Source organism: Herpailurus yagouaroundi, unplaced genomic scaffold (assembly GCF_014898765.1).
Source record: "Herpailurus yagouaroundi ecotype Mexico unplaced genomic scaffold, PumYag 29, whole genome shotgun sequence".
Lineage (NCBI taxonomy): Eukaryota > Metazoa > Chordata > Mammalia > Carnivora > Felidae > Herpailurus > Herpailurus yagouaroundi.
Genome location: NW_024412377.1, coordinates 43,293,007 through 43,319,430, shown reverse-complemented (window position 1 = coordinate 43,319,430; position 26,424 = coordinate 43,293,007). Strand labels below are relative to the sequence as shown.

The 26,424-nt window shown below is 38.0% G+C and overlaps 1 protein-coding gene across 7 annotated transcripts in view; it reads left to right on the top strand.

Moving 5' to 3' along the window:
* Nucleotides 1–24,957, top strand: part of LOC121045228 (zinc finger protein 300-like) — a 33,871-nt gene extending 8,914 nt beyond the window's left edge. For 2 of the 7 annotated variants that reach the window (XM_040497920.1, XM_040497927.1), the window contains 5 exons: nucleotides 4,474–4,601; nucleotides 5,484–5,580; nucleotides 6,823–6,949; nucleotides 7,200–7,295; nucleotides 22,886–24,957. In XM_040497920.1, coding sequence (XP_040353854.1) covers nucleotides 5,491–5,580; nucleotides 6,823–6,949; nucleotides 7,200–7,295; nucleotides 22,886–24,429 — 1,857 coding nt within the window. In that variant the 5' untranslated portion in view covers nucleotides 4,474–4,601; nucleotides 5,484–5,490 and the 3' untranslated portion in view covers nucleotides 24,430–24,957. Of the gene's footprint in view, nucleotides 1–3,164; nucleotides 3,768–4,473; nucleotides 4,602–5,483; nucleotides 5,581–6,733; nucleotides 6,950–7,199; nucleotides 7,296–22,885 lie in introns of those variants that run through there. The other 5 variants (XM_040497936.1, XM_040497911.1, XM_040497944.1 and 2 more) reach the window with 5 other exon arrangements.
* Nucleotides 24,958–26,424: the final 1,467 nt, after the last annotated feature.

Genomic DNA, 26,424 nt, shown 5'->3' with positions numbered 1-26,424 from the left:
CTGATATACCATTGAAAGCAGGATTGGGGCATCTGGGCAGCTCAATTGGTTGAGTGCCCAACTCTTGATTTCGGCTCATGTCATGATCCCAGGGATGTGGAATCGAGCCCCACATCAGGCTCCATGCTAAGTGTGGAGCCTGCTTAAGATTCACTCTCTCCCCCTCTGCCACTCTCCCTTACACTCTCTTTCTCTCTCTTAATAAAATAAAATAATAAAATAAATAAAAAATAATAAAAGGGGCACCTGGGTGGCTCAGTCGGTTGAGCGACTGACCAGCTCAGATCATGATCTAACAGTTCATGGGTTCGAACCCGTGTGGAGCTATGCACTGGCAGCACAGAGCCTCCTTTGGATTCTTTGTCCCCCCTCTCTCTGTTCCTCCCCTGCTTGTGCTCTCTCTCTCAAAAATAAATAAACATAAAAATAGTAATAATGATAATAATAATAATACAAAGCAGGATTGGCTCTACACTGTAAGGGGCTAACACATCTATTACCAAAATTTCTCCTTTTGTCCACAGGACATTTTAGTTGCAACATTTGAGTTTGGAAATGTAATTTTATTCCGTTTCATATATAAGTGATTAGAACTATACAGTAATATCTATTTATGCTGTCTGTCTAATATAACTGGGAAATTACTATTTTCAACTCAGTGTTAGTGTCTTTTGGGGAGGCAAAAACCCTTTTATTTATTTAGAAGTATTTGCCTGTCATCCTTGACTCGTTTCATTTTGCTTTTGCACCCCCTTCACCACCATGCCCAAGCCTGAATTCTCTTTTGCATATTGTGCAATTTGCTCTGTTTTAGTTTTTTACCTCCCTAATCCAGGTATGGGTGTGTCTTTACATCTGTCATCAAAATAAGAGGCTTTTTTTGGGCAATGTCATTGATATTACAGTTGTTTTCATTTTCATTTTCTGAACTCTTAGAAAACATGGTCACAATATTTACAATTTAAAAATTAAACAAGCATTATGTACAAAGCACGATGGTTAATCCATAGACAAAGCAAAAGACTGTTAACACTTATGATTGCCATGCATTTAAGTTACACACTTAAAACGTATCACTCCTGAGTGACACAACAATGGATAATCCATTATTGTAAATCGCAAATCATGGTTGCCAACATCAGAAGCCAAGGGGAAAAATAGCAATGCTGACTGGGAAGGGTACAAAATCTATATCCTTATCTACTTGACTTTAAAAACGTGTTATGCATATTTTCAAAAACGTGTTATGCATATTTTCATGTGTCTGTTGGCCATCTGGATGTCGTCTTTGGAAAAGTGTCTATTCATGTCTTCTGCCCATTTCTTCATTGGATTATTTGTTTTTTAGGTGTTGAGGTTGGTAAGTTCTTTATAGATTTTGGATACTAACCCTTTATCCGATATGTCATTTGCAAATATCTTCTCCCATTCCATCCGTTGCCTTTTAGTTTTGTTGATTATTTCCTTTGCAGGGCAAAAGTTTTTTATCTTGATGAGGTCCCAGTAGTTCATTTTTGCTTGTATTTCCCTTGCCTTTGGAGACGTGTAGAGCAAGAAGTTGCTGTGGCTGAGGTCAAAGAGGTTGTTGCCTGTTTTCTCCTATAGGATTTTGATGGTTTCCTGTCTCACATTTAGGTCTTTCATCCATTTTAGTTTATTTTTGTGAATGGTGTATGAAAGTGGTCCAGTTTCATTCTTCTTCGTGTTGCTGTCCAGTTCTCCTAGCACCATTTGCTAAAGAGACTTCTTTCCATTGGATATTCTTTCCTGCTTTGTCAAAGATTAGTTGGCCGTACATTTTTAGGCCCAAATTCTGGGTTCTCCATTCTATTCCATTGGTCTGTGTGTCTGTTTTTGTGCCAATACCATACTATCTTGATAAGTAGAAACTTAACAGAGGACCATGGGGGAAGGGAAGGGGAAAAAATAGTTTCAAACTATACGCAAAGTCTTATAGGCAAACCATAAGAGACTCTTAAATACAGAGAACAAACTGAGGGTTGGGGGGGGGGAGGGCAAGGGGAAGGGGAAAATGGGTGATGGGCATTGAGGAGGGTACTTGTTGGGATGAGCACTGGGTGTTGTATGTAGGCAATGAATCGTGGGAATCTACTCCCGAAGCCAAGAGCACACTGTATACACTGTATGTTAGCTAACTTGGCAAATTATATTTTAAAAATAAAAATAAAAACGTTGTTGCTCATTGCCTTAGTTTTTAGGTCACCTTATAGGTTTTGCACTTTCCCCCAACTTTCCCCACCCATCTCCTCAAACTGAGAGGTTTGAAGTCCTGAGGATGGATTTCCTGGGAAATTCCAGACAAACCTAGGGGGTTAGCCACCCTACCTTGGTCTTCCCCCTTCCACTCACTCAGTGTCCTTTTTATCCCTTTCAGTCTCCCCCTCTTCTGCATTCTCCCCTCGTCTCAGACCTCAGCCTTTCAGTCTCAATACCTACACCCCCCGCACCCCGCGTTTTGTGCCTTAGTCTCCATTCTCTGTTCCTCAGATTCTTCCTTTATTTTGTGCCTCAGTCTCATCATTGTCTCAATTTTCCTTTTTTTCATCAGACATTCCCTGCAACATACTACGGTAGTAGGAATTTCCCCAACGCGATTCCTTAGCATTGTTTTTTTTAGCATAATTAACGGTTTTATGACCCCTCTCCGCCCCCCCCCCCCCATGAGCTCTTCCATCACTTTTGCCCCTCTGTCCTACAGTGGAATCCCCCTGTATAGGGCGAATCCCCCTGTATAGGGCTGTACCATTTACCAGCACTTTGAAGTAGAATCCCTGCAAAAGGATTCCACCGTTCCAGATTCCTCTTTCCCCAGTTAGTCTTCAAATAAAGGACTGCACTACTGCACCTTCTTCCCCGATCCTTTAAAAGCTCTCGGCAAAACTTTGTCCCACACGGGTTTATATAATCTTCCTTTCGGTCATTTTACCCGTTCCCCTCGCCGCCGCAAAGACACGGTCCAAACTCAGGCTAGGAATAAACCAAGTTCCTCCTCGTGTACGGAATTGTCCGGGTTCTCAAGATGGCGGCTTCCCCAGTGAGACACAGCGCATGGGGGCGGACATCTTGCCTCCTGAACAAAGCCGCAGAGAATGCGGAGTGGGCAAAACTGCGCAGAATAGCTCGGCGCATGCTTGAGAGCCCTGCGCTGTGGTCACCCAGTCAGGAAGCGGGTGTTAATCACGTTAATCCATGACAGCTGTCCCGGGTTAAACTGTGACGGACGTTTCCGGACCTGATAATCGAGCTGGGAGTAGAAGTGGGATTTATGGATTGAGTCATGAGGAAGTTTGGGGTTGATATTGGAGGGGCGGTCAGCAATTGGAGGTCTATGGAGTCTGATGGGAAGTCTGTGGGATGAGTGTTGGGTACATGTAGAGGTCAGTAATAAGGAGAGCTGTCTGATCTGTGGGTCAGGGATGGCAGGTCTGTGCGCTGTTGGAGTATCCATATGACCAGTGATTCGTGAACCTATATGGCTAGTCTTGTGTTGGGGGTTTGTTGGAAGTGCTCTTTGGGATTTGTGATTTCTGCCCCTGCTGGTTCAGTGATTTGTAGGAGTCATTAATTCAGCCAGTGGCTGATAAAGGTCCGTCCTGGTTTAGTGAGAAAACTTTACAATTTGTGTGAAATTTATGTAGAAGTCCGTCCGAGGTGGCCCCCACCTTGAAGCCCCTCCTCAGATGTTTTCTCAAATCACCATCTCCCTCCATCGCTCAAAAGCTCACAGAAGAAAACATCCTTTGAATGTAAGACCAAACAAATCTAAAGAAATAACATTATTATTGTCGATTCTCTCTAGCCAAAGACCTCCAGGAACACCCTGTAGTTGAACAGATTGGGTTTATTGCTCTAGCATCTAGTTACACCATGGGGAAAGTGGGGGCTTCTCAGAAAGAGCGTGTTAGAAAGAACTTACAGGATTTGTGTTAGGTGATTTCGAGGAGGGCCTAAGGGAGTTCGGACCTTGCTCTGAATTGGATGTTGTAAGGAAGTGGGGTAATTCATTGTTTGGGAATTTCAGTACATCTGGAGAGAGGAAAGACTAACCTGAAGTTAAAGCTGTAATAGGTGAGGAAGTAGCAGTCACTCATGTTAACCAGGAGAGAGGGTGTTTTGTGGATTGGACAATGTGGATGTTTTGTCTGTGTTCAGACATGACTTCAGAGAGGGCTTGTTTTTGTTTTATTCCCTGGGTCACTGAGTGGCCTTGTCTGATGTTGATACTCTGTGTAATTATATTAAATAGGAGAGTTTGAGTGCCAGACCAGCTCTGAAATGTGAGAGCTGCTTTTTCTTTTTCTTACATGAGGTGTGATTTCAGCCCTGTTTCTTCCTATTTATTGAATTTGTTCTACATTCTGTTCAGCAAACATTTATTAAACACCTGTTATTTACTTGTTTCAGAGCTCAGTGTCCAGAGAGGAGCCTGACTATTTAATTGTTTCCTTCTAGGTTCATTTTGACAAAGCCTGGGATAACCCCATATGAAACAGTCTACCTATCATGGGAGCACTCACTTTCTGTGAATGAGTACAGCCTTCTCTGGATGATCCATCCTGGGACTGAGAAGAATTCACCAGGTAAGTATCTTTCTGCACTGTACTATATTCCTGTTTATCAATGGTTCTAACCTGTCACGATTTTCTTATATAGATAACTGCACTATTGGAAATCAACAATAAAATCTTAAGCAAAAAACATGTTAAAATCAGCAAAATCAACAATTTTAGTCTTTGAATATTGACTTGGCAAGATAATTTGCTGGGTTAGGGGAAAATATAAAAGAGCTCTTAGGATTTTGCTGGCTGCTTACGTCTAGGGAATATGGGTGCATTCCTTAGTTTTCTACTTGGTCATTCTTTTTTTTTTTTTTTTTTTTAAGGAGAGTCCGTGTTTTTTTTTTTTTTTTTTTTTTCAAAATTTTTTTTTTTTTTTTGGGACAGAGAGAGACAGAGCATGAACGGGAGAGGGGCAGAGAGAGAGGGAGACACAGAATCGGAAACAGGCTCCAGGCTCCGAGCCATCAGCCCAGAGCCCGACGCGGGGCTCGAACTCACGGACCGCGAGATCGTGACCTGGCTGAAGTCGGACGCTCAACCTACTGCGCCACCCAGGCGCCCCTCTACTTGGTCATTCTTATTCTTACTGTCAGGGAACTGCTCCATCTGCAGTTAAATCTTACGTATATGTGTAGACATGATTATTGTCTTATGATAGAGTCTTACAGATAGAATTGCAAATAGAATTGCTGATTCAAAGGGGAACATTAAGGTGTTTGTGTATCAACAGAAATAACTTCGTTTATCCAATTAAAAATCACCTTGTACATTTTCTATGTGATCCTATTATAATCACAAGAGGACTTTTTTCACATGGTGCATACAGATCCTTCTATAAGGATCAAATGACCTTCTATGGGGCAACCTGTTTTTCATCTGACTTCTGTTGGTGGTTGTTTCTAGATGGTAAATGGCCCCTGGAGACTTAGTCTGTCTCTCAGTCCTGATTCTTCAGACCTCTGCTCTTTTGGAAGAGAAGCAGAAAATGACCAAGTCTCACGTGAGTTGCCTGCTTATTTTGTACTTGGTTTCCATATAATCAAATGGAGAAGTGTAGAAAGCTAGAGATTAGAATTAGGGAAAATGTAGAGAGAACAAAGACTTGGAATGAGTTGCTATGTAATAAGTAGAACCACATAAAACCACTATTAGAGTTCACATATATATTTGTTATGTATAAGTTCTATATAAATATAATACACTTATTATATATACATTATGTCTATTTTACATAAATGTGTAAATTAAAGTGCACATTTGTTTGATCTTTTCTAGCAGCCACAGTGGAAAGGTAGAGAACATCATATATGTGATTTGGCATTCTCCACAAATCAGGAAAAAAAGAAATTTCTTTGGGGGGCGGGGGTCTCCTATAGATGATGTCCTGACCTATACTTCTGCATAAATGTATCAGTAGATTATTTGTGGTTGTGTCTTTAAATATTTTTTTAGAAGACAGTTATAATGTTAAAGCTGAACTCCATAAGCATTATTCTTTGGGAGAACTAAGGTACAGTTTATCCAGAGATAAAACCTAGATAAGATGGAATGATGAGTATCTATTTGTCTCTATATGATTATTTCTCTCAAATAGGCAGTTCTGTACTTAAAATTCTGTGGTAAACATTTGGAGCACAGGGGTCTCTGATTTTCTATAGCCTTTGCTGTGGTCTCAGGGTTTGTGAAGCTACTCCCCAACTGAATGCCAGTTCTTGCCCTATTTTTTTCAATTTATAAAATCATTTTACTATTTTTTTTTGTCCTAGCCTGAATTATCCCTACTTGGTAAAAACATTTAAGAAATACATAAATAAATAAATAAATAAATAAATAAATAAATAAGATAAAGTGAAAAGGATTTTAAAATTCCCTTTCTCCTGGGATAGCCAGTATTAATAATTTGCAATGCTTAGATTTTTTTTTTCCCCCATCTGGAAACTGTTTCTTGTTTTTAAAACATAAAGTCTCAACTTTCTTATTTAACTGAATGACTATCCACTTTTTCTAGTACCATTTATTGAACAAGTTACTTATTTAAAATGCTGCCTTTATTGAATTCCCATTTGTGAGTAAGTCTCTTTTGCTCTTCTGTTCTTCTGATATGTTTGACTCTTTTTGCTAAAGACAAAATTTTACATCATTTTTCTGAATAGGCACTACATAGAACTGGGCACATAGTTTTGCATGCTGTGGTAAAAATGGGAATGATCACTTCAGATTGAACAGGAGCATGCTCTTATAGGGTCCATTGTCATTTGAGGATGTGGCTGTAGCTTTCACTAAGGAGGAGTGGCAGCAACTGGACCCTGCTCAGAGGACCCTGTATAGAGATGTGATGCTGGAGAACTTCAGCCACGTGATCTCATTGGGTAAGGATGGCTTCCCCGCATATCTCAGCATATCTAATCCAGTGCTTATCTCTTCTCATTTGATCAAATTGGGTGGGTTCCTGACATATGTAATGACTGATTTTGTGCTCTCTATTCCCCAATCTCCTCTCCAGCGGGTTATTACTGTGCTGGGGGTAGCTGGACAGCTTCATTGTGAGGCTCCTAAAATAGCACCCTTTTTTTTCTTCACTGCAGTCAACCCAATTCCTCTCTGATTTCTCTATAATAGGGCATCCAGTTTCCAAACCAGATGTCATCTCCAAGTTGGAACAAGGAGAAGAGCCATGGATAATAAAGAGAGATGTATCAGATTGGATCTATCCAGGTAAAAATCTAGCAGGTGGGAGTCAAGGGAAGTGAAATCTCAGTTTCTTTGTTTTTTGTTTTTAATTGGCTGGTGGCTGAGACTTATGCTTCCACCTAGTTGGCAGTTCCTATTCCCTCTTGCACCTGTGCTGAATGTGTAGTAAGTATTTGACAACTCATTAAGTAATAGTGAGCCACAAAGAGAAAAAAAGTTTCTTACTGATTCACTCAACAATCATGTCTTTAGTGCCTTTTGAGAAGAAATTCAAAGGCACTAGAAATCAGATGCTTTTCAGGAACATAGGTTTTACATGGAAAGATAAGAATCAGAGTTCATGGCTGTATAAAATTGCATGACCAATCTAGTTAATGTTTTAGGAGTTAAATGAAAATCATAGTCTAAAGAGATGTGGCATAACTTAAGAAGGCATGTTTTCCCAGCATGAACCAGCCCCTCTGAAGTATATTTGAAGTGTGGGTTAGGCAGGAGGATGGCAAAGGCAAGCTCTAGGAATGGATGTGTATAAATTCTTGGAGTTAGGAATCCTTATGGCTTTCTGGAAGAAATTTGCTGGGCTTACTTGACTTCAGTAAAAGATATTTATTGGAGACTAACGTAATATAAGTGTGGATGCACAGTGTGAATACAGACAAAGTTTCATTAGCTGTACTCTGAAATTTTCTGTTACTATTTTTATTTACACAACTTTAAGATATAACTCACATGCCTTACAGTTGACCCAAAGTTAACAATTCAGTGGTTTTTAGTGTATTCACAGATAATGTGTAACAATTGCCACAGCCAATTTTAAAACATTTTTATCACCTACAAAAGAGATCCTGTACTCTTTAGCTATCACACCCCTGTTTCCCATCTCCCAGCCCTAGGCAACCACTAATCTACTTTCTGTCTTTGTTAATTTGCCTACTCTTGATATTTCATTTATTAAATGTCTTTTTTTAAGTTTTATTTATTTATTTTGAGAGAGACAGAAACAGTGTGAGGAGGTTAGAGGCAGAGAGTGAGGGAGAGAGGAGAATCCTAAGCAGACTCTGTGCCACCAGTGCAGAGCCTGACATGAGACTCAAACCCACGAAACTGTGAGATTGTGACCTGAGCCAGAACCAAGAATTGGACGCTTAACCAACTGAGCCACCCAGGTGCCCTTTGATACTTCATTTAAATGAAATAATGTAATATGTGGTCTTTTGTGACTGGCTTCTTTCAGTCAGCATCCTGTTTTTGAGGTTCATCCACATTATAGCATGTATCAGTCCTTCATTCCTTTTTTGGCTGAGTAATATTCCATTGTATGGGTGTACTACGTTTGGTTATCCATTCATCAATCATTGGATATTTGGCTTGTTTCCACCTTCTGGCAACATGAATAATGCTACTGTAAACATTCATGCATAAGTTTTTGTGTAGACATAGGTTTTATTTTTTCTTCAGTATGTACCTAGGAATGGAATTGCTGGGTCATATATCAACTTTGTGTTTAACTAAAATAAGAGCATATTTTCATTTGCTTATTTATCATTATGTATCTTCTTTGGAAAATAGTGTGTTGGGATCCTTTTTCTATTTTGAACTATTTGTCTTTTTATTAATGAGTTGTAAGAATTCTTTGTATAGATAAAATTCTTATATAGAACATATATGGAATTTTTATGTAAAGTTCTTTATGTAGATAAAGTGTTTTGTATAGATTCTTTTTTGTTGTTCACTGGTACTGATTTTAGTATTAATTAGGACAGGCTAGATATACTGTATTACAGATTAACCTCTACATGCCAGTGCCTTAACACAACAGTGTTTGTTTCCTTTACGTGATGCAAATCCAACACAGTTTGGCAGGAGGGGCATGCTCCACTGGTCCCTCAGGAATCCAATTGAGTGAAGTTAACACCATCTGCCATCCAACTTGTCACTGATACAGGGGAAGAGGAATGTGGAGAACTCACAAGGCTCTTCTGAGCTTTACCTAGATTGTCAGTTTACTATAAAAGGGTATGTAACCCAGGAACACCCAGATGGAGGGGATACCTAGAGGAAGGTATGTGGAAGGGGCGCAGAGCTCCCGTTCCCTCTCCAGGTGCACCACCATTCTCCTAGCGCCTCCCATGTGTTCCCCAACCTGGAAGCTCCTGGAGTTCTTATTTGATTTCAGTCTCTTAACCAGATATATGATTTGCAAATACTTCCATCCTATGGGTTGCCTTTTTACTCTTTTTTTTTTTAAGCCATTTATTTACTTTTTGAGAGGGAGAGAACACGAGAGGGGGAGGGACAGAGAGAGAGGAAGAGAATGAATTCTAAGCAGGCTCCAAGCTGCCAACATTGAACTCGATGTGGGGCTCGATCTCAGTCTCGTGAATCATGAGATCATGACCTGAGCTGAAATCAAGAGTCAGATGTTTAACCAACTGAGCCACCCAGGTGCCCCAATGTTTTCACTCTCTTGATAGTATCCTTTGACACACATGATTTTTTAATTTTGATGAAGCCCAGTTTTTCTGTTGTTCTTTTGTTGCTGTCATATCCAAGAATCCATTGCCAAATCCAAGGTCATGAAGTTTACCCCTATGTTTTTTTCCTAAAAGTTTTATACTGTTAATGTTCTTACATTTAGGTCTTTGATACATTTTGAATTAATTTTTGCACATGATATGAAGTAAGGTTCCAACTTCATTCTTTTGCATGTGGCAATCCAGGTGTTCCAGCGCCATTTTATTTATTTATTTATTTATTTATTTATTTATTTATTTATCTTTTGATGATGACGTGTGGTTTTTTCATTTTTATTTTTTTAATACTAGTAAACTTAAATACAGTGTTGTATTAGTTTCAGGTATACCTTATAGTGATTCAAAAATCCCATATATTATTCAGTTCTCATCAAGATAAGTGTACTCTTAATCCCCTTTAACTACATCACCCATCCCCCCACACCTCCCCTCTGATAATCATCAGTTTGTTCTCTGTAGTTCAGTCTGGTTTTGTTTTGTCTTTTTTTTTGTTTTTTCCTTTGTTCATTTGTTTCTTAAATTCCACATGAGTGAAATCAAATGGTATTTGCGTTTCTCTGACTGGCTTATTTCGTTCAGCATTTCACTCTAGATCCATACATGTTGCTGCAGATGGCAAGATTTCATTCTTTCTTATGGCTCAATGATATTCTATTGTGTATATATACCACATCTTCTTTATCTGTTCATCTGTTGATGGACACTTAGGCTGCTTCCATAATTTGGCTATTGTAAACTATGCTGCAGTAAACATAGGGGTGCATGTATCCCTTTGAATTGGTGTTTTTGTATTTGGGTAAATTCCCAGTAGTGTGATTACTGGATCATAGGGTAGTTCTGTTTTTAATTTTTTGAGGAACGTCCATACTGTCTCCCACAGTGGTGTACCAGTTTGCATTCCCACCAGCAATGCACAGTTGTTCTTTTTCTTGACATCCTCAACAACATTTGTTGTTTCTTGAGCCCATCCCCTACTTTTTTTTTCAATTTAAATTTTAGTTAACGTAGAGCTTTTGATTTTAGACATTCTGACAGGTGTGAGGTAATAATATCTCATTGTGGTTTTGATTTGCATTTACCTGATGAGTGATTTTGAACATCTTTTTATTTTTTATGTGTCTGTTGGCCATCTGGATGTCATCTTTGGAGGAATGTCTGTTCATGTCTTCTGCCCATTGTTATTTATTTATTTTTTAATTAAAAAAAATTTTTTTTGAGACAGAGAGAGACAGAGCATGAGCAGGGGAGGGGTAGAGAGAGGGAGACACAGAATCCAAAGCAGGCTTCAGGCTCAGAGCTGTCCGCACAGAGCCTGACGCGGGGCTTGAACTCACGGACTGTGAGATCATGACCTGAGCCGAAGTCGGACACTTAACGAACTGAGCCACCCAGGCACCCCATATTTATTTGTTTGTTTATAATATACATCCAAGTTAGTTAGCATATAGTGCAATAATGTTTTCAGGAGTAGATTCCAGTGATTCATATGTATAACACCCAGTACTCAGCCCAACAAGTGTCTTCCTTAAGGCCCCTTACCCATTTAGCCCATCCCCCCCATCCACAGCCCCTCCAGCAACCCTCAGTTTGTTCCCTGTATTTAAGAGTCTCTTAGGTTTTCTCCCCCTCCACGTTTTTCTATTATTTTAACTTCCCTTCCCTTATGTTCATCCATTTTGTATCTTAAATTCCACATGAGTGAGGTTACATGATATTTGTCTTTGTCTGACTAACTTCGCTCAGCATAATACCCTCCAGTTCCATCCACGTAGTTGCAAATGTCTTCTGCCAGTTTTTAATTGGATTATTTATTTTTTAGGTATTGAGTTGTATAAGTTCTTTGTATATTTTGGATACTAACCTTTTGTTAGATAAGTCATTTGCAAACATCTTCTCCCATTCCATAGGTTGTCTTTTAGTTTTGTTGGTTGTTACCTTTGCTGTGCAGACTTTTTATTTTGATGTAGTTCCAATAGTTTATTTTTGCTTTTGTTTCCCTTGCCGCAGAGGACATATCTAAAAACATATTGTTATGGCCAATGTCAGAGAAATTACTGCCTGTGCTCTCTTCTAGGATTTTTATTGTTTCACGTCTCACATTTAGATCCTTAATCCATTTTGAGTTTATTTTTGTGTACAGTTTCAGAAAGTGATCCGTTTTCATTTTTTTGCATGTAGCTGTCCAGTTTTCCCAACACCATTTGTTGAAGAGACTGTCTTTTTCCCATTGTATATTCTTGAAGATTAATTGATCATAGAATTGTGGGTTTATATCTGGGTTCTGTATTCTGTTCTACTGATCTATGTTTTTGTGTCAGTACCATCCTGTTTTGATTACTACAGTTTTGTAATATAACTTGAAGTCTGGAATTTTGGTCCCTCCAATTTTTCTTTTCTTTTCTTTTCTTTCTTTTTAAATCTTTTTATTTTTTTTTTTATTTTTTATTTATTTATTTAAAAAAATTTTTTTCAACGTTTATTTATTTTTGAGACAGAGAGAGACAGAGCATGAACGGGCGAGGGGCAGAGAGAGAGGGAGACACAGAATCGGAAACAGGCTCCAGGCTCTGAGCCATCAGCCCAGAGCCCGACGCAGGGCTGGAACTCACGGACCGCGAGATCGTGACCTGGCTGAAGTCGGACGCTTAACCGACTGCGCCACCCAGGCGCCCCTTTAAATCTTTTTAATGTTTATTTATTCTTGAGAGAGACAGAGAGAGAGAGAGAGAGAGAGAGAGAGAGAAGGAGTGGGGGAGGGGCAGACAGAGAGAGAGACACAGAATCTGAAGCAGGCTCCAGGCTCCCAGCTGTCAAGAGCCTGACACGGGGCTCCAACCCACAAACTGGGAGATCATGACCTGAGCCGAAGTTGGACACTTAACCGACTGAGCCACCCGGGTGCCCCCTGTTTTTCTTTTTCAAGGTTGCTTTGGTGTTCAAGGTCTTTTGTGGTTCCCTACAAATTTTAGGATTGTTTGTTCTAGTTCTGTGAAAAATGCTGTTGGTATTTTGATAGGGATGGCAATACTTGTGTAGATTGCTTTGGGTAGTATCGACATTTTACTATATAACAATTTACAAATAACAATATTTGTTCTTCCAATCAATGAACATGGAATGTCTATTTGTTTGTGTCTTCAATTTCTTTCATCATTGTTTTCTAGTTTTCAGAATATGGGTTTTTCTCCTCTTTGGTTAAGTTTATTCCTAGGTATTTGTATTATTGTAAATGAGATTGTTTCCTTAATTTCTTTTTGCTTTATTATTAATGTATAGAAATGTACATAAATGTTGTATCCTGTGACCTTACTGAATTCATATATGAGTTCCAGCAATTTTTTGGTGGAGTCTTTCGGGTTTTCGGTATATAGTATATCATGTCACCTGCAAATAGTGAAAGTTTTACTTCTTCCTTACCAGTTTGGATGTCTTTTATTTCTTTTTGTCTGATTACTAGGGCTAGGACTTCCAGTACTCTGTTGAATAAAAGTGGTGAGAGTGGACATTTTTCTCTTGTTCCCGACCTTACAGGAAAAGCTCTCAGTTTTTCCCCATTGAGTATGATGTTAGCTGTGGGCTTTTCATATATGATGCCTTTATTATGCTGAGGTATGTTCTCTCTAAACCTACTTTGTTGAGGGTTTTTATTATGAATAAATTTTATACTTTGTCAAATGCTTTTTCTGCATCTATTGAAATGATCATATGGCTTTATCCTTGATGGGACACATCAGTTGATTTTTTTGCAAATATTGAACCACTCTTACATCCTGGGAATAAATCCCACTTGATTGTGGTGAACGATAGTTTTAATGTATTGTTGAATTCAATCTGCTACTATTTTGTTGAGGATTTTTGCATCTATATTCATCAGAGATACTGGCCTTTAGGTCTCTTTTTGTGTGTGTGTGGTGTCTTTACCTGGTTTGGGAATCAGGGTAATGCTGGCCTCATAGAATGAATTTGTTCCAGCACCATTTATTGAAGTGATTTTTCTTTTCCCATTGAATGGTCTTGGCACTCTTGCCAAAAATCAATTAGCCATAAATGAAAGAGTTTATTTCTGACTATACTATTCTGCCTATCTGTACATCTATCTCTGTGCCAGTCTCTTTTTTTTTTTTTTTTTTAATTTTTTTTTTTCAACGTTTATTTATTTTTGGGACAGAGAGAGACAAAGCATGAACGGGGGAGGGGCAGAGAGAGAGGGAGACACAGAATCGGAAACAGGCTCCAGGCTCCGAGCCATCAGCCCAGAGCCTGACGCGGGGCTCGAACTCACGGACCGCAAGATCGTGACCTGGCTGAAGTCGGACGCTTATCCGACTGCACCACCCAGGCGCCCCTGTGCCAGTCTCTTGACTATCGTTGCTTGTAGTAAGTTTTGAAATTGGGAAATGTCATTCTCCTTTTCCAAGACTGGAAACATTGGCTGTTCAGGGTTCATGTGAATTTTGGAATAAAGAGTATCCATTTCTACAAATACGTATTCTTAGATTCTGATAGGGATTCGTTGAATTTTTAGATCAATTTGAGTAGTATTGCTGTCTTAACAATATTAAATCTTCTAATCAGTGGGAGCATATAATTTTTTCCTTTCACTTAGATCATTACTTTTTTTCAACAATAGTTTTCAGAGTATAAATTTCATACTTGTTAAATTTGTTTCTTAGTCTTTTATTTTATTTGATGCTATTATAAATGGAATTGTATTGTTAATTTCATTTTTGGATTGTCCATTGCAAGTGTATGGAAATGTAATTTATTTTTAAATTTTTTTTTCAACGTTTTTATTTATTTTTGGGACAGAGAGAGACAGAGCATGAACGGGCGAGGGGCAGAGAGAGAGGGAGACACAGAATCGGAAACAGGCTCCAGGCTCTGAGCCATCAGCCCAGAGCCCGACGCGGGGCTTGAACTCACGGACCGTGAGATCGTGACCTGGCTGAAGTCGGACGCTTAACCGACTGCACCACCCAGGCGCCCCGTGGAAATGTAATTTATTTTTATATATTGGTCTAGTATTCTGAGAACTTACTAATAAACTCATTATTTCTTTTTCTTTAACTTATTTTATTTTATTTATATTTGAGAGAGAGACACATAGACAGACAGAGACAGTGTGTGAACAGGGGAGGAGCAGAGAGAGACTCAGAATCTGAAGCAGGCTCCAGGCTCTGAGCTGTCAGCACAGACCCCAACGTGGGGTTTGAACTCATGAGCCGTGAGATCATGACCTGAGCCAAAGTCAGATGCTCAACTGACTGAGGCACCCAAGCATCCCTATTATTTCTTTTTTTTTTTTTTTCAACGTTTATTTATTTTTGGGACAGAGAGAGACAGAGCATGAACAGGCGAGGGGCAGAGAGAGAGGGAGACACAGAATTGGAAACAGGCTCCAGGCTTTGAGCCATCAGCCCAGAGCCCGACGCGGGGCTTGAACTCACGGACTGCGAGATCGTGACCTGGCTGAAGTCGGACGCTTAACCGACTGCGCCACCCAGGTGCCCCCCTTTTTTTTTTTAAGCTTATTTATTTATTTTGAGAGAGAGAGAGAGAGAGAGCAAGTGGGAGGGGCAGAGAGAGAATCCCAGGCAGGCTCCACACTGTCAGTGCAGAGCCTGATGTGGGGCTCAAGCCCATGAACCATAACAAGATCATGACTTGAGCTGAAGTCAGATGCTTAACTGAGCCAGCCAGGCACCCCAGGTCTTTTTTATTTTTATTTTTATTTTTGTAAGTTTTTATTTCTTTATTTTGAGTGTGAGTGAACAGGGGAGGTGCAGAGAGAGAGGGAGAGAGAATCCCAAGCTGGCTCAATGCTGTCAGCATGGAGCCCGACACAAGGGCTGGATCTCACAAACTATGAGATCATGATCTGAGCTGAAATCAAGAGTCACTTGCTTAACTGACTGAGCCACTCAGTTGCCCCATTTATTATTAGTTCTAATTGTTCTTTAGTTGATCTCTTAGTATTTTCTGTATAAATGATTTGTCACCTACAAAAAGAGATAGTTTTATATTCCTTCACACATTGGATGCCTTTTATTTCTTCTTCTTGCCTAAGTATCCTGGTTAGAACCTCCAGTACAATTTTGAATAGAATAGGGAGTGGACATTCTTGTCTTATTCCTGATGTTTTGTGGGGAGGATATCCAATCTTTCAGTGTTAAGTATATTAGCTATAGGTTATCATGCCGTTTATCAGGTTGAGGGATTTCTTTTCTATTCCTAATTTTTTGGTGTTTTTTTGTAATGAAAAATGTGTTGGATTTTGACAAATGTAATTTTTGTTTGCATTTACTGAGATCTTCTTATTATGATATATTACTGAATTTTAATTAATTGATTGTTGGATAGTAAACCAACCTTACATTCCTGGACAATTTCCCCTTGCTGATGGTGTATAAATCTTTTTATGTATTGCTGGATTTGGTTTGCTGCTTGTGTTAGGGATCTGGAAGACCACCCTGCAGTTTGATGATTTGCTAGAAGAACTCACAGACCTGGAGAAGCTGTTATACTCGTGGTTATGGTATATTACAGTGATAGAATTTACCAGTCTGGGTCTGGACTTTTCTTTGTGGGAAGATTTTTATTTACCAAATTTCTTTCCTTGATGTGAATGTATTCAAGTTATCTATTTTTTCTTGAGTGGGTTCTGGTAATTCATGTCTTTGAAGGAATTTTTGTCTTTCATCCAAATTGTCAAATTCATTGGTATCATATTTTTCATGATAATCCCCTATTGTTCTTTTATGTCTGTAGGATCTGGTCTAGAGATCTGTTTTTCATTGCTACTTTGCCATTGCCTGTCTTCTACCTATTTTGGGTTTAATTTGCTCTTTTTCTAGCTTCTTAAGGTGGAAGCTTAGATTATTTATTTGAGATCTGTTTTGTTTTCTAATATGAGCATTTAAATACAGGTAGTTCTCACCTGTGTGGTAGCAAAGGACCATAAAAATTAACCATACAGGCCAAAACTTTGCAAACTAGTCTTCATAATCAATGGAAAAAATTAAAATTGTTTTGTAATTTGTTAAAACTTTTTATGAAAACATTAAAAATGATCTCAATGTTGGTTATGACTGTATAGAGATAGTAAAACAAATATTTACTACCTTGCAATTTAAAACATTGACAGCATTGAAAATGTCTTTTATTTTTTTTTAACAGCCCTGTACAGAGTAGTTTGAGCAGTGTCTACCTTCTTATCCTTGTATAACTTATGATAGGAAATGGACCTGTTTTCTATATCTTACTGAATTCTCAAACTCTTCCAAGGTTGGATCAGCCGCCAACATTTTACCCTTTTCGTTTTCAGTGTTGAGAGTTATGTTCAAGATACTGTGAAGATTTTTTTCCAGGGTCACTTTCTCTGTAATATATTTATTCTTTTCATCACAACCTAAGAATTTATGTCAATTAACTTTTACCTTCACTAAATCCTTCTGTCTACATACCTAAAGACTTATGAATAGTGGCAATCCCAACATTTCCACCATCATCTATCTTCTAACCACATCCAGTATTGTTAGTGTTGTTTCTCTGTTGCATTTTCATCTTTGTAGGCCAGTTCCCTGTTTCAGTTACCATTTTTGTAAAATGCTGTGTGGGTTTTCACTGGGAGACAAAGAGGAAACACATCTATACACTTTGCGTTCTGTATATGTATCAGATAACAGATGTAGAATTAATAACTGACAACAGACTTTGAAATAAGTGAAATGATTGAGTACTGAGCATGATGTGTATCTGTTATTTACATATTGATTTGTGGACTCAAGGCTGGCAGTGAAGTTTGTACTTTATGCTATTAGCCGCAGGTACTATACTGTGGTAATTAAAACGTTAACGGTTTGATGCCAGATTGGTATTACTTAACTAAACTGTACTGAAATTCATGCATGTCAGAATCATGCAAAATGAACATCACCTGCATATAACTTGTCCTCTAGGTCCTGCTTTAACTGTGTTTCACAAATTTTGACATACTGTTTTCATTTTCATTCAAGTTCTTTTTTTTTTTAATTTTTTTAACGTTTATTCATTTTTGAGAGACAGAGACAGAGCATGAGTAGGGGAGGGGCAGAAAGAGAGGAAGACACAGAATCTGAAGCAGGCTCCAGGCTCTGAGCTGTGAGCAGAGCCCGACGCGGGGCTTGAACTCAAGAACTGCGAGATCATGGCCTGAGCCGAAGTCAGACGCTTAACCAACTGAGCCATCCAGGCGCCCTGTTTCAAGTTATTTTCTAATTTCTTTCTTTCTTTTTTTTTTAAAATAATTTACATCCAAATTAGTTAGCATATAGTGCAACAGTGATTTCAGGAGTAGATTCCTTAGTGCCCCTTACCCATTTAGCCCATCCCCCCTCCAACCCCTCCAGTAACCCTCAGTTTGTTCTCCGTATTTATGATTCTCTTCTGTTTTGTCCCCTTCCCTGTTTTTATATTATTTTTGTTTCCCTTCCCTTATGTTCATCTGTTTTGTCTCTTAAAGTCCTCATATGAGTGAAGTCATATGATTTTGGTCTTTCTCTGACTAACTAATTTCACTTAGCATAATACCCTCCTGTTCCATCCACGTAGTTGCAAATGGCAAGATTTCGTTCTTTTTGCTTGCCAAGTAATACTCCATTGTGTGTGTATATATACCACATCTTTATCCATTCATCCATCGATGGACATTTGGGTTCTTTCCATACTTTGGCTACTGTTGAGAGTGCTGCTATAAACATGGGGGTGCATGTGTCCCTTCAAAACAGCACACTTGTATCCCTTGGATAAATACCTAGTAGTGTAATTGCTGGGTTGTAGGGTAGTTCTATTTTTAGTTTTTTGAAGAACCTCCATACTGTTTTCCAGAGTGGCTGCACCAGCTTGCATTCCCAAGTTATTTTTTAATTCCTTATTGGACTTTTTGACACATAGGTTATTTACAAGTATGTTATTTTCCAAACATTGGGGGAATTTTTGAGATCCCTTTTTGATATTTATTTCTGATTTTATTATGGTTGGAGAATATACGCTGTATGATTTCTGTCCTCATAAAATTATTACAGTTTGTTTTGCAGCCCAGTATATAGTCTATTCTGATGTTTGATTCACATATTCTTGAAATGAATGTGTATTTTGTTGTTAGATGGGGTATTTATAGATGTCAGGTTCATTGATGCTTATTGTGTGTGTGTGTGTGTGTGTGTGTGTGTGTGTGTGTGTGTGTTTGTTCTTTTATACATCTTGTGAGAGGGATGTTGAAATCTGTAGACATTAATTTGTCTTTTTTTCCTTTCATTTTTGTTAGTTTTAATATGTGTGTTATGGGCATCTATGGTTAGGTACAAATATGTTTATAATGGTTATATCTTCTTGCAAATCTCCTTTTACAATTTGGAAATATACTTCTTTGTTTCTAATAATATTTATTATCTTGAAGTCTATATTGTCTAATACTAATATAGCTACTTCACTTCTCTTATGCTTATAGCTTGCATGATGTTTTTCTCCCCATTCTTTTGTTTTCAGCCTATTTGTCTTTGAATTTAAAGTGAATTTCTTGGGGCATCTGGGTGGCTTAGTTGGTTAAGCATCTGACTGTTGATTTCAGCTCAAGTCATGATCTCACAGTTTGTAAGATTGAGCCCTGCTTTGCGCTCTGAACTGACAGTGTGGAGCCTGCTTGGGATTCTGTCTCCTTCTCTCTCTGCTCCTCCCCCATGCACTTGCACTCTCTCTCAAAATAAATAAATATGTAAAAAATAATAAAGTGAACTTATTATGGACAATGTATAGTTGATTCTTAACTGTTTTATCCAGACTGACAGTTTCTGACGAATATTATTCCATTTCTAGTTAATGTAATTATTGATTTGTTTTGATTTATGTTTGCCATTTTGCTATTTGTTTTCTGTTTGTTTAATGTCTCTTTTGGTCCTTTTTATTTTCCTGTCTTCTTTTGTGTTAAAAGAATGTTTTATAGTATACCATTTTAATTTCCCTGTAGAATTTTTATTCATAGTTCAGTCTCTACATACATGTAATATTGCTATAGGGGTTACAATATGATATTTAACTTCTTATAACCTACTGCATGTTAATGCTGCTATATTTTTCTGGCAAAACATAGAAATTTTGCACTAACATAGCTCCATTCTCTATTCTCCCTGATCATTTGGTGCTGCTTTGTTCTTTTAATCATGTATGTTACACTTATGTTTGTCATAAATGGGACAATATGTTGTTATTTTTGTTTTAAAAAGCTTTTTAAATGGCAGTGCAAGCTGGTGCAGCCACTCTGGAAAACAGTATGGAGGTTCCTCAAAAAACTAAAAATAGAACTACCCTACGACCCAGCAATTACACTACTAGGCATTTATCCACAGGATACAGGTGTGCTGTTTCGAAGGGACACATGCACCCCCATGTTATAGCAGCAAGATCAACAATAGGCAAAGTATGGAAAGAGCCCAAATGTCCATCGATGGATGAATGGATAAAGAAGATGTGGATAAACACAGACAATGGAATATTACTCGACAATCAAAAAGAATGAAATCTTGCCGTTTGTAACTACGTGGATGGAACTGGAGGGTATTATGCTAAGTGAAATTAGTCAGAGAAAGACCAAAATCATATGACTTCACTCATATGAGGACTTTAAGAGACAAAACAGATGAACATAAGGGAAGGGAAACAAAAATAAAATAAAAACAGGGAAGGGGACAAAACAGAAGAAACTCATAAATATGGAGAACAAACAGGGTTACGGGAGAGGTTGTGGGAGGGGGGATGGGCTAAATGGGTAAGGGGCACTAAGGAATCTACTCCTGAAATCATTGTTCCACTATATGCTAACTAATTTGGATGTAAATTTAAAAAAATAAAAAATAAAACAAAAGCATTTTAAAGAAAATCAAAAGAGAAAAGGCAGACATATTTAAATTCCTTATATTTACTGACATACGTAAAAAAATTTCTAGGGGCCTGTGGATTTGAGTTACCATTTGGTGTTATTTTGTCAGAGATAATTTCTTTAGTATATTCTGTCATTCGGTTCTGCTAACAAATGTTTTTGTTTATCTGCAGATGCCTTTATTTTGCCATGTTTAAAGGAAAGTTTCCCTAGATACAGAATTCCTGATTGACAGGTTGCTTGTTTTTAGTATTTTTGAATTTGTCATTCACTTTTTCTTTCTTGCTGCTTTCAAGATTTTTCTTTTTGTCTTCAGTTTTCAACAACTTAATTTTGACATGACTAGTTGTCTAGGTATTCTACCTGTGGTTTATGGAATTACTTGGATATGTAAATTAATGTTTCTCATCAAATTAGATGATTTTAAAGGCATTTTTCTAATTTTTTTTTTTTTTGCCTCTTTCTCTTCCCTCTTCCTACTACTACAATCCCGCCTATACTGGAATGCCTAATATTACATCATAGATTTCTGAAGTTTTGTTTGTTTTTATATATTTTTTTCTTTTTGTTCTTAGAATTAGTTAATTTTTAGTGATATCTTCAAGTTTATGGATTCGGATTTTGCCTTCTGCTTCTCAAATCTAATGACCCAGCTGGTGGAAATTTAATTTCAGCTTTAGAATTTTCATTTGGTTCTTTTATGTTTTAACCTACACAGAGTAAATGTTAGGCATAGAGTAATTTAACTACACAGTCATGATATAAAAAAGTTCTAATACTCAAAATTTCCTCTTTCTGCCTTTTTATAGTCAAACTAATATCTTTATATACTTTTTTTTTCTTTTAAAATTGCATATTCACCCATTCCCTAGCCTTTTTTCCCTTAACTTTTTTTTTTAAGTTTATTGATTTATTTTGAGAAGGAAAAAGAGTGCACATAAGTGGGAGAAGAGCAGAAAGTGAGAGAATCCCAAGCATACTCCACACTGTCAGCACGGAGCCCAGTGCTGGGCTTGGTTTCACAAACCGTGAGATCATGACCTGAGCCAAAATCAAGAGTTGGATACTTAACCGACTGAGCCACCTAGGCGCCTCTCCCTTAACGTGTTTAATGTGTTTATAATAGCTTCTTTGGGATCTTTGTTTATGAAATACAATACCTATAGAAAGTCACTTTCTATTGACTGATTTTGTTCCTTAGTTTAGGTCACAGTTTTCTGTTTCTTTATATGTCTAGCAATTTTTAGTTGAACATTCTGTATTGTCGATAATATGTCGTAGTCTGGATTCTTCTGGTCCTTCTAAGGGTTTCTGTTTTGTTTTAGAGGCATTTAACTTGCTTGGTCTTAAACTGTGACATCGGTCTCTCCCATAGACTGTCAATGCTGATGTCTTTGCTTAGTTTTTGTTTAAGCCTGGCTCTCTAAGAGACTCCCCTTCATCTGCATAAAGTAGAAGTGAGCTTGTGTTATGGACAGAGGTTGTATTAGACATCAAAAGCCATCACTCTTGGCTGCCTGAGTTGTGGATGTGTCAGACCACTTTAAAAGTAAAGCAAATTTGCAAGTCTCCAAATTTTCAACCACCGCTGGGCTCTCTAGGGTCTCTTTGCACACATATTTTAGTGCTTGGGTGGGGGTACAGAGAAAGTTTATTATCTCAACCTTTCTCTGACTCTTACTTCCAAACTCCCCTGTTAAATTTCTAGCTGCTCTACTAACAGCATTAAGGCGTATATCATGGGGCTTTTTGTTATCTTTTAATGCCCCATAAACTAGGGATGGGGGAGATGGGAAAATCTGAGAAAAAATTCCACAAGCTCCCCATTCTTATCTAAGAAAGAAGTTTTTGGTGAATAAGCACTTTTCAGCTTATGACCTGCCTTTGGTAGTTTTTCTGTACCATGAATTGGTTGTTTTTTTAAAAATCATTTTATTTGTTTTTGTACTTGTTTTTTGGGAAGAATTCCTCAACTACCTCATGCCACCACTATTGGAAGTCAAGTCCATCTTTAATTTCTCACGTGATAAACTTATATGTTTTAAATGGCCTGTTGCCTTCCCAGCTCTCTGTCTCATGGACTGTCCTGTATCATTCATTTGTTTTTGCCCCTTTTGTCCTCTACTAAATCTTTATATCTATTTGATTTTATTTCTTTATTCTTTCAGAGAGGGAGACTAGACTTGACAACCCTCAATTGGATATACCTGGAGATGTTTCCTTCCATAAGGAGGTATTGGAAAGTGTAACAAGGGATCCTTCACTATACTCCATTTTTAAGGTCTGGCAGGGTGATGACCAGATGGAGAGACATCAGGAAAATAAAGACAGACTTCTCAGGCAATTCATGGTCATCAAAAACAAAACAGTTGTTGAAGAATCAGGTTATACATATAAGTCATCAGGAAAAATATTTCATGACTGCATAGACCTAGATGCTTCAGGACAAAGATTGTATAAATGTGACTCATTTGAAAAGAGCTTGATACCTAATATAAACTTATTCAGTTGTAATAGGGGTTATGCAAGAAAAAACACTGTTGAGAATTTTAGATGTAGGAGTACACCTATTTCTTCCTATTCTAAGCATGAAAAAATTAATAATGGAGTGAAACACTGTGAAGATAGTCAATGTGGAAAGATTATCAGCAGTAAACAGTCTCTTTTTCAATATGTGAATGTTGAAACTGGAGAGAAGACCTGTATATGCATTGAATGTGGAAAATCTTTTCTAAAAAAGTCACAACTCATTATACATCAAAGAATTCATACTGGAGAGAAACCGTATGATTGTGGTGCATGTGGGAAAGCCTTCAGTGAAAAGTCACATCTCATTGTACATCAGAGAACTCATACTGGGGAAAAACCTTACGAGTGTTCTGAATGTGGAAAAGCTTTCTCTCAGAAATCATCCCTCGTTATACATCAGAGAGTTCATTCTGGGGAAAAACCATATGAATGTAGTGACTGTGGGAAAGCCTTCTCCCAGAAATCACCTCTCATTATACATCAGAGAATACATACTGGTGAAAAACCTTATGAATGTAATCAGTGTGGGAAGGCATTCTCCCAGAAGTCACAGCTGATTATACATCATAGAGCTCATACTGGAGAGAAACCATATGAATGTACTGAATGTGGGAAAGCCTTCTGTGAGAAGTCCCACCTCATTATACATAAAAGAATTCACACTGGGGAGAAACCCTATAGATGCACTCAGTGTGAGGAAGCCTTCAGCAGAAAGTCAGAACTCATTATACATCAGATAATTCATACTGGGGAGAAACCTTATGAATGTACTGAATGTGGGAAGACCTTCTCCCGGAAGTCACAGCTCATCATACATCAGAGAACACATACTGGAGAAAAACCATATAAATGCAGTGAATGTGGAAAAGCTTTCTGTCAGCAGTCACATCTCATTGGACATCAGAGAATTCACACAGGAGAAAAACCTTATGTGTGCAGTGAATGCGGGAAAGCCTTCTCTCAGAAGTCTCACCTCCCAGGGCATCAGCGAATTCATACAGGAGAAAAACCTTACATATGTGCAGAATGTGGAAAGGCATTTTCCCAGAAGTCAGACCTTGTTGTACATCAGAGAATTCATACTGGGGAGAAACCCTATCAGTGTGCTATGTGTGGGAAAGCCTTCATCCAGAAGTCACAACTCACTGTACATCAAAGAATTCATACAGTGGCAAAATTGTAAGAATGGACTAAGCACAGGAAAGTCTTCAGTATCTGCTTAAGCCTTAATAAATACCACAAACTTACAGATTTCATGAGTTTGGGGGCATCTTTACTGGTAAAATTTAAGAAATGAAATAAAGTTTCTAATATGTTTATTTTTTTATCAAAGATAATACAAACATCTCAGTTATATAAATAATGGGTATTTTCACTACGGCATGTAAATAAGACTTTTGAGATTGTGAACTGAATTAATTACAAGTTATGTAATCTATTTTGAAGTTACATATTTGTGATTATGTTACATAATAAGATTGGACCAGTAGTAATATTATTAATGTTAGCTTAGCATAATTATGGCTGTGAAATAAATCCCCATAGAGCACATGAAGAAAACTTGAGTCAAAAGATGCCACAACCTAGAAACTGTGCTTGAGGGAAGGATTTGATTGTTCCTGTAAAGGTACATGTAAAAAAATATATATATTCTTATAGATAGATGGAAAGATGGATTGATAAGGTCCAATAAATGTGGTCTTTTGGTTTTTTTGTTGTGTTTTGTTTTGTTTTTCATTTAAAGAATATAAGTTGGTCTGTGTCAGTGGATAGTCCTAGGATCTTGGAATTGACACTTGTTTCTCTTACTCCTCTCCACTAGGACTTTGGTGTGATGGAAAGACGTAGATGGTCATAGGTTTTAATGCTTATTCCATTACCCACAGATTGTGTGACTTCAGGGAAACCTTTTTTTCATCTATGGTATCTGTTCCCTCATCTATATATGAAATTCTGGCAGAGAACATGTTTTTAGCTCATATTTGTCCCCTTTATCTTTCCTCTCTGTTCTTTTGCAGGAGGTTGCTGATAACCATGTGTCCCCATTTAAACTTGATTTGCATTCCAGACACTGTGTGTCTGATTTCCCTGATTTCCTATTCTCTTCTTTGTCCATTTCACTGTTCTTGTGTCTGGTGGCCTAACGCATACTGTTATGGAGACCTCACTTTTACTTATTTTATTTTTCAAGCGCATATAAATTATGGTGTTTGTACATAAAGACCCTGTGTGATACCACCACAGATCCTGTTTTACCCTCTCCCTGAAGCACCAGTTCTTTTTCCTGAGAATTGAGTGGTCCTCAGAGAAAAACCCATAGGGAATGTGGAAGATGTGCCTGGCATAGCTTACATGGGTAAGTATGAATCTGAACATAAAAATCCCACCTGCTATCTCTAAAAATGTTTCTTTATTCTTTGTTGTGGGGCCAGTTCTGCTCCCATAAGAATCTTTAGGAGAGCATCCTGGCGGGGACAAGTCCTGTGTGGCAGGGATGTTGTGACCTGTGTGGCTAAATACGATTTCTGCAATAAAATTCCTACTTGATTCCTCCCTATGTCCTGCTTAGCTGACCTTTCTCTGCAGGGCCTCAGTGTTTACTCTGAGAAGTAAGGCTTTGCATGGGAACCTCTGCAGAGAACATGGCATACCCCAAAAAGATGTGCAAACGTGTGAGAAAATTCTTTGTGTCATTGTGAACATGTGTTTGATGCTGCAGATAATTGGCCATTTGGATCTGGGAAATAAAACCTTCGGCATGTAGCATGGAGTGATCTACTTTGAGAGGTCTTGATGGAAGTTGGCCCCACCTGGCCCTTATGGGGAGGCATGGGAAAGTCAGGGTCTCCAGAACATACAGAAGTTTTGTGAGAAGGAAATGATAATATAGTGACAGGGAAATTATGTAAGGAAAATAAAGACCCAAGTTTCTCTCTCCTCATGGGCCTTCCATTTTGCCTTTTACTTTCTAAGGAACCTCATTAATCTGATCATGACATAATATATATTATATATGGCTATAAAATATAGGAAAATTTGATATTTACTGGTATATAGAAAATTTTCCGTCTAAAGTCTAGAAAAAAGGCAATGTCCATTTTCACCAGTTTTATTCAGTATTGTATTGAAAGACCTAGTCAGGGAAATCAGGCAAAAAAAAATTGGTATAATGATTGGA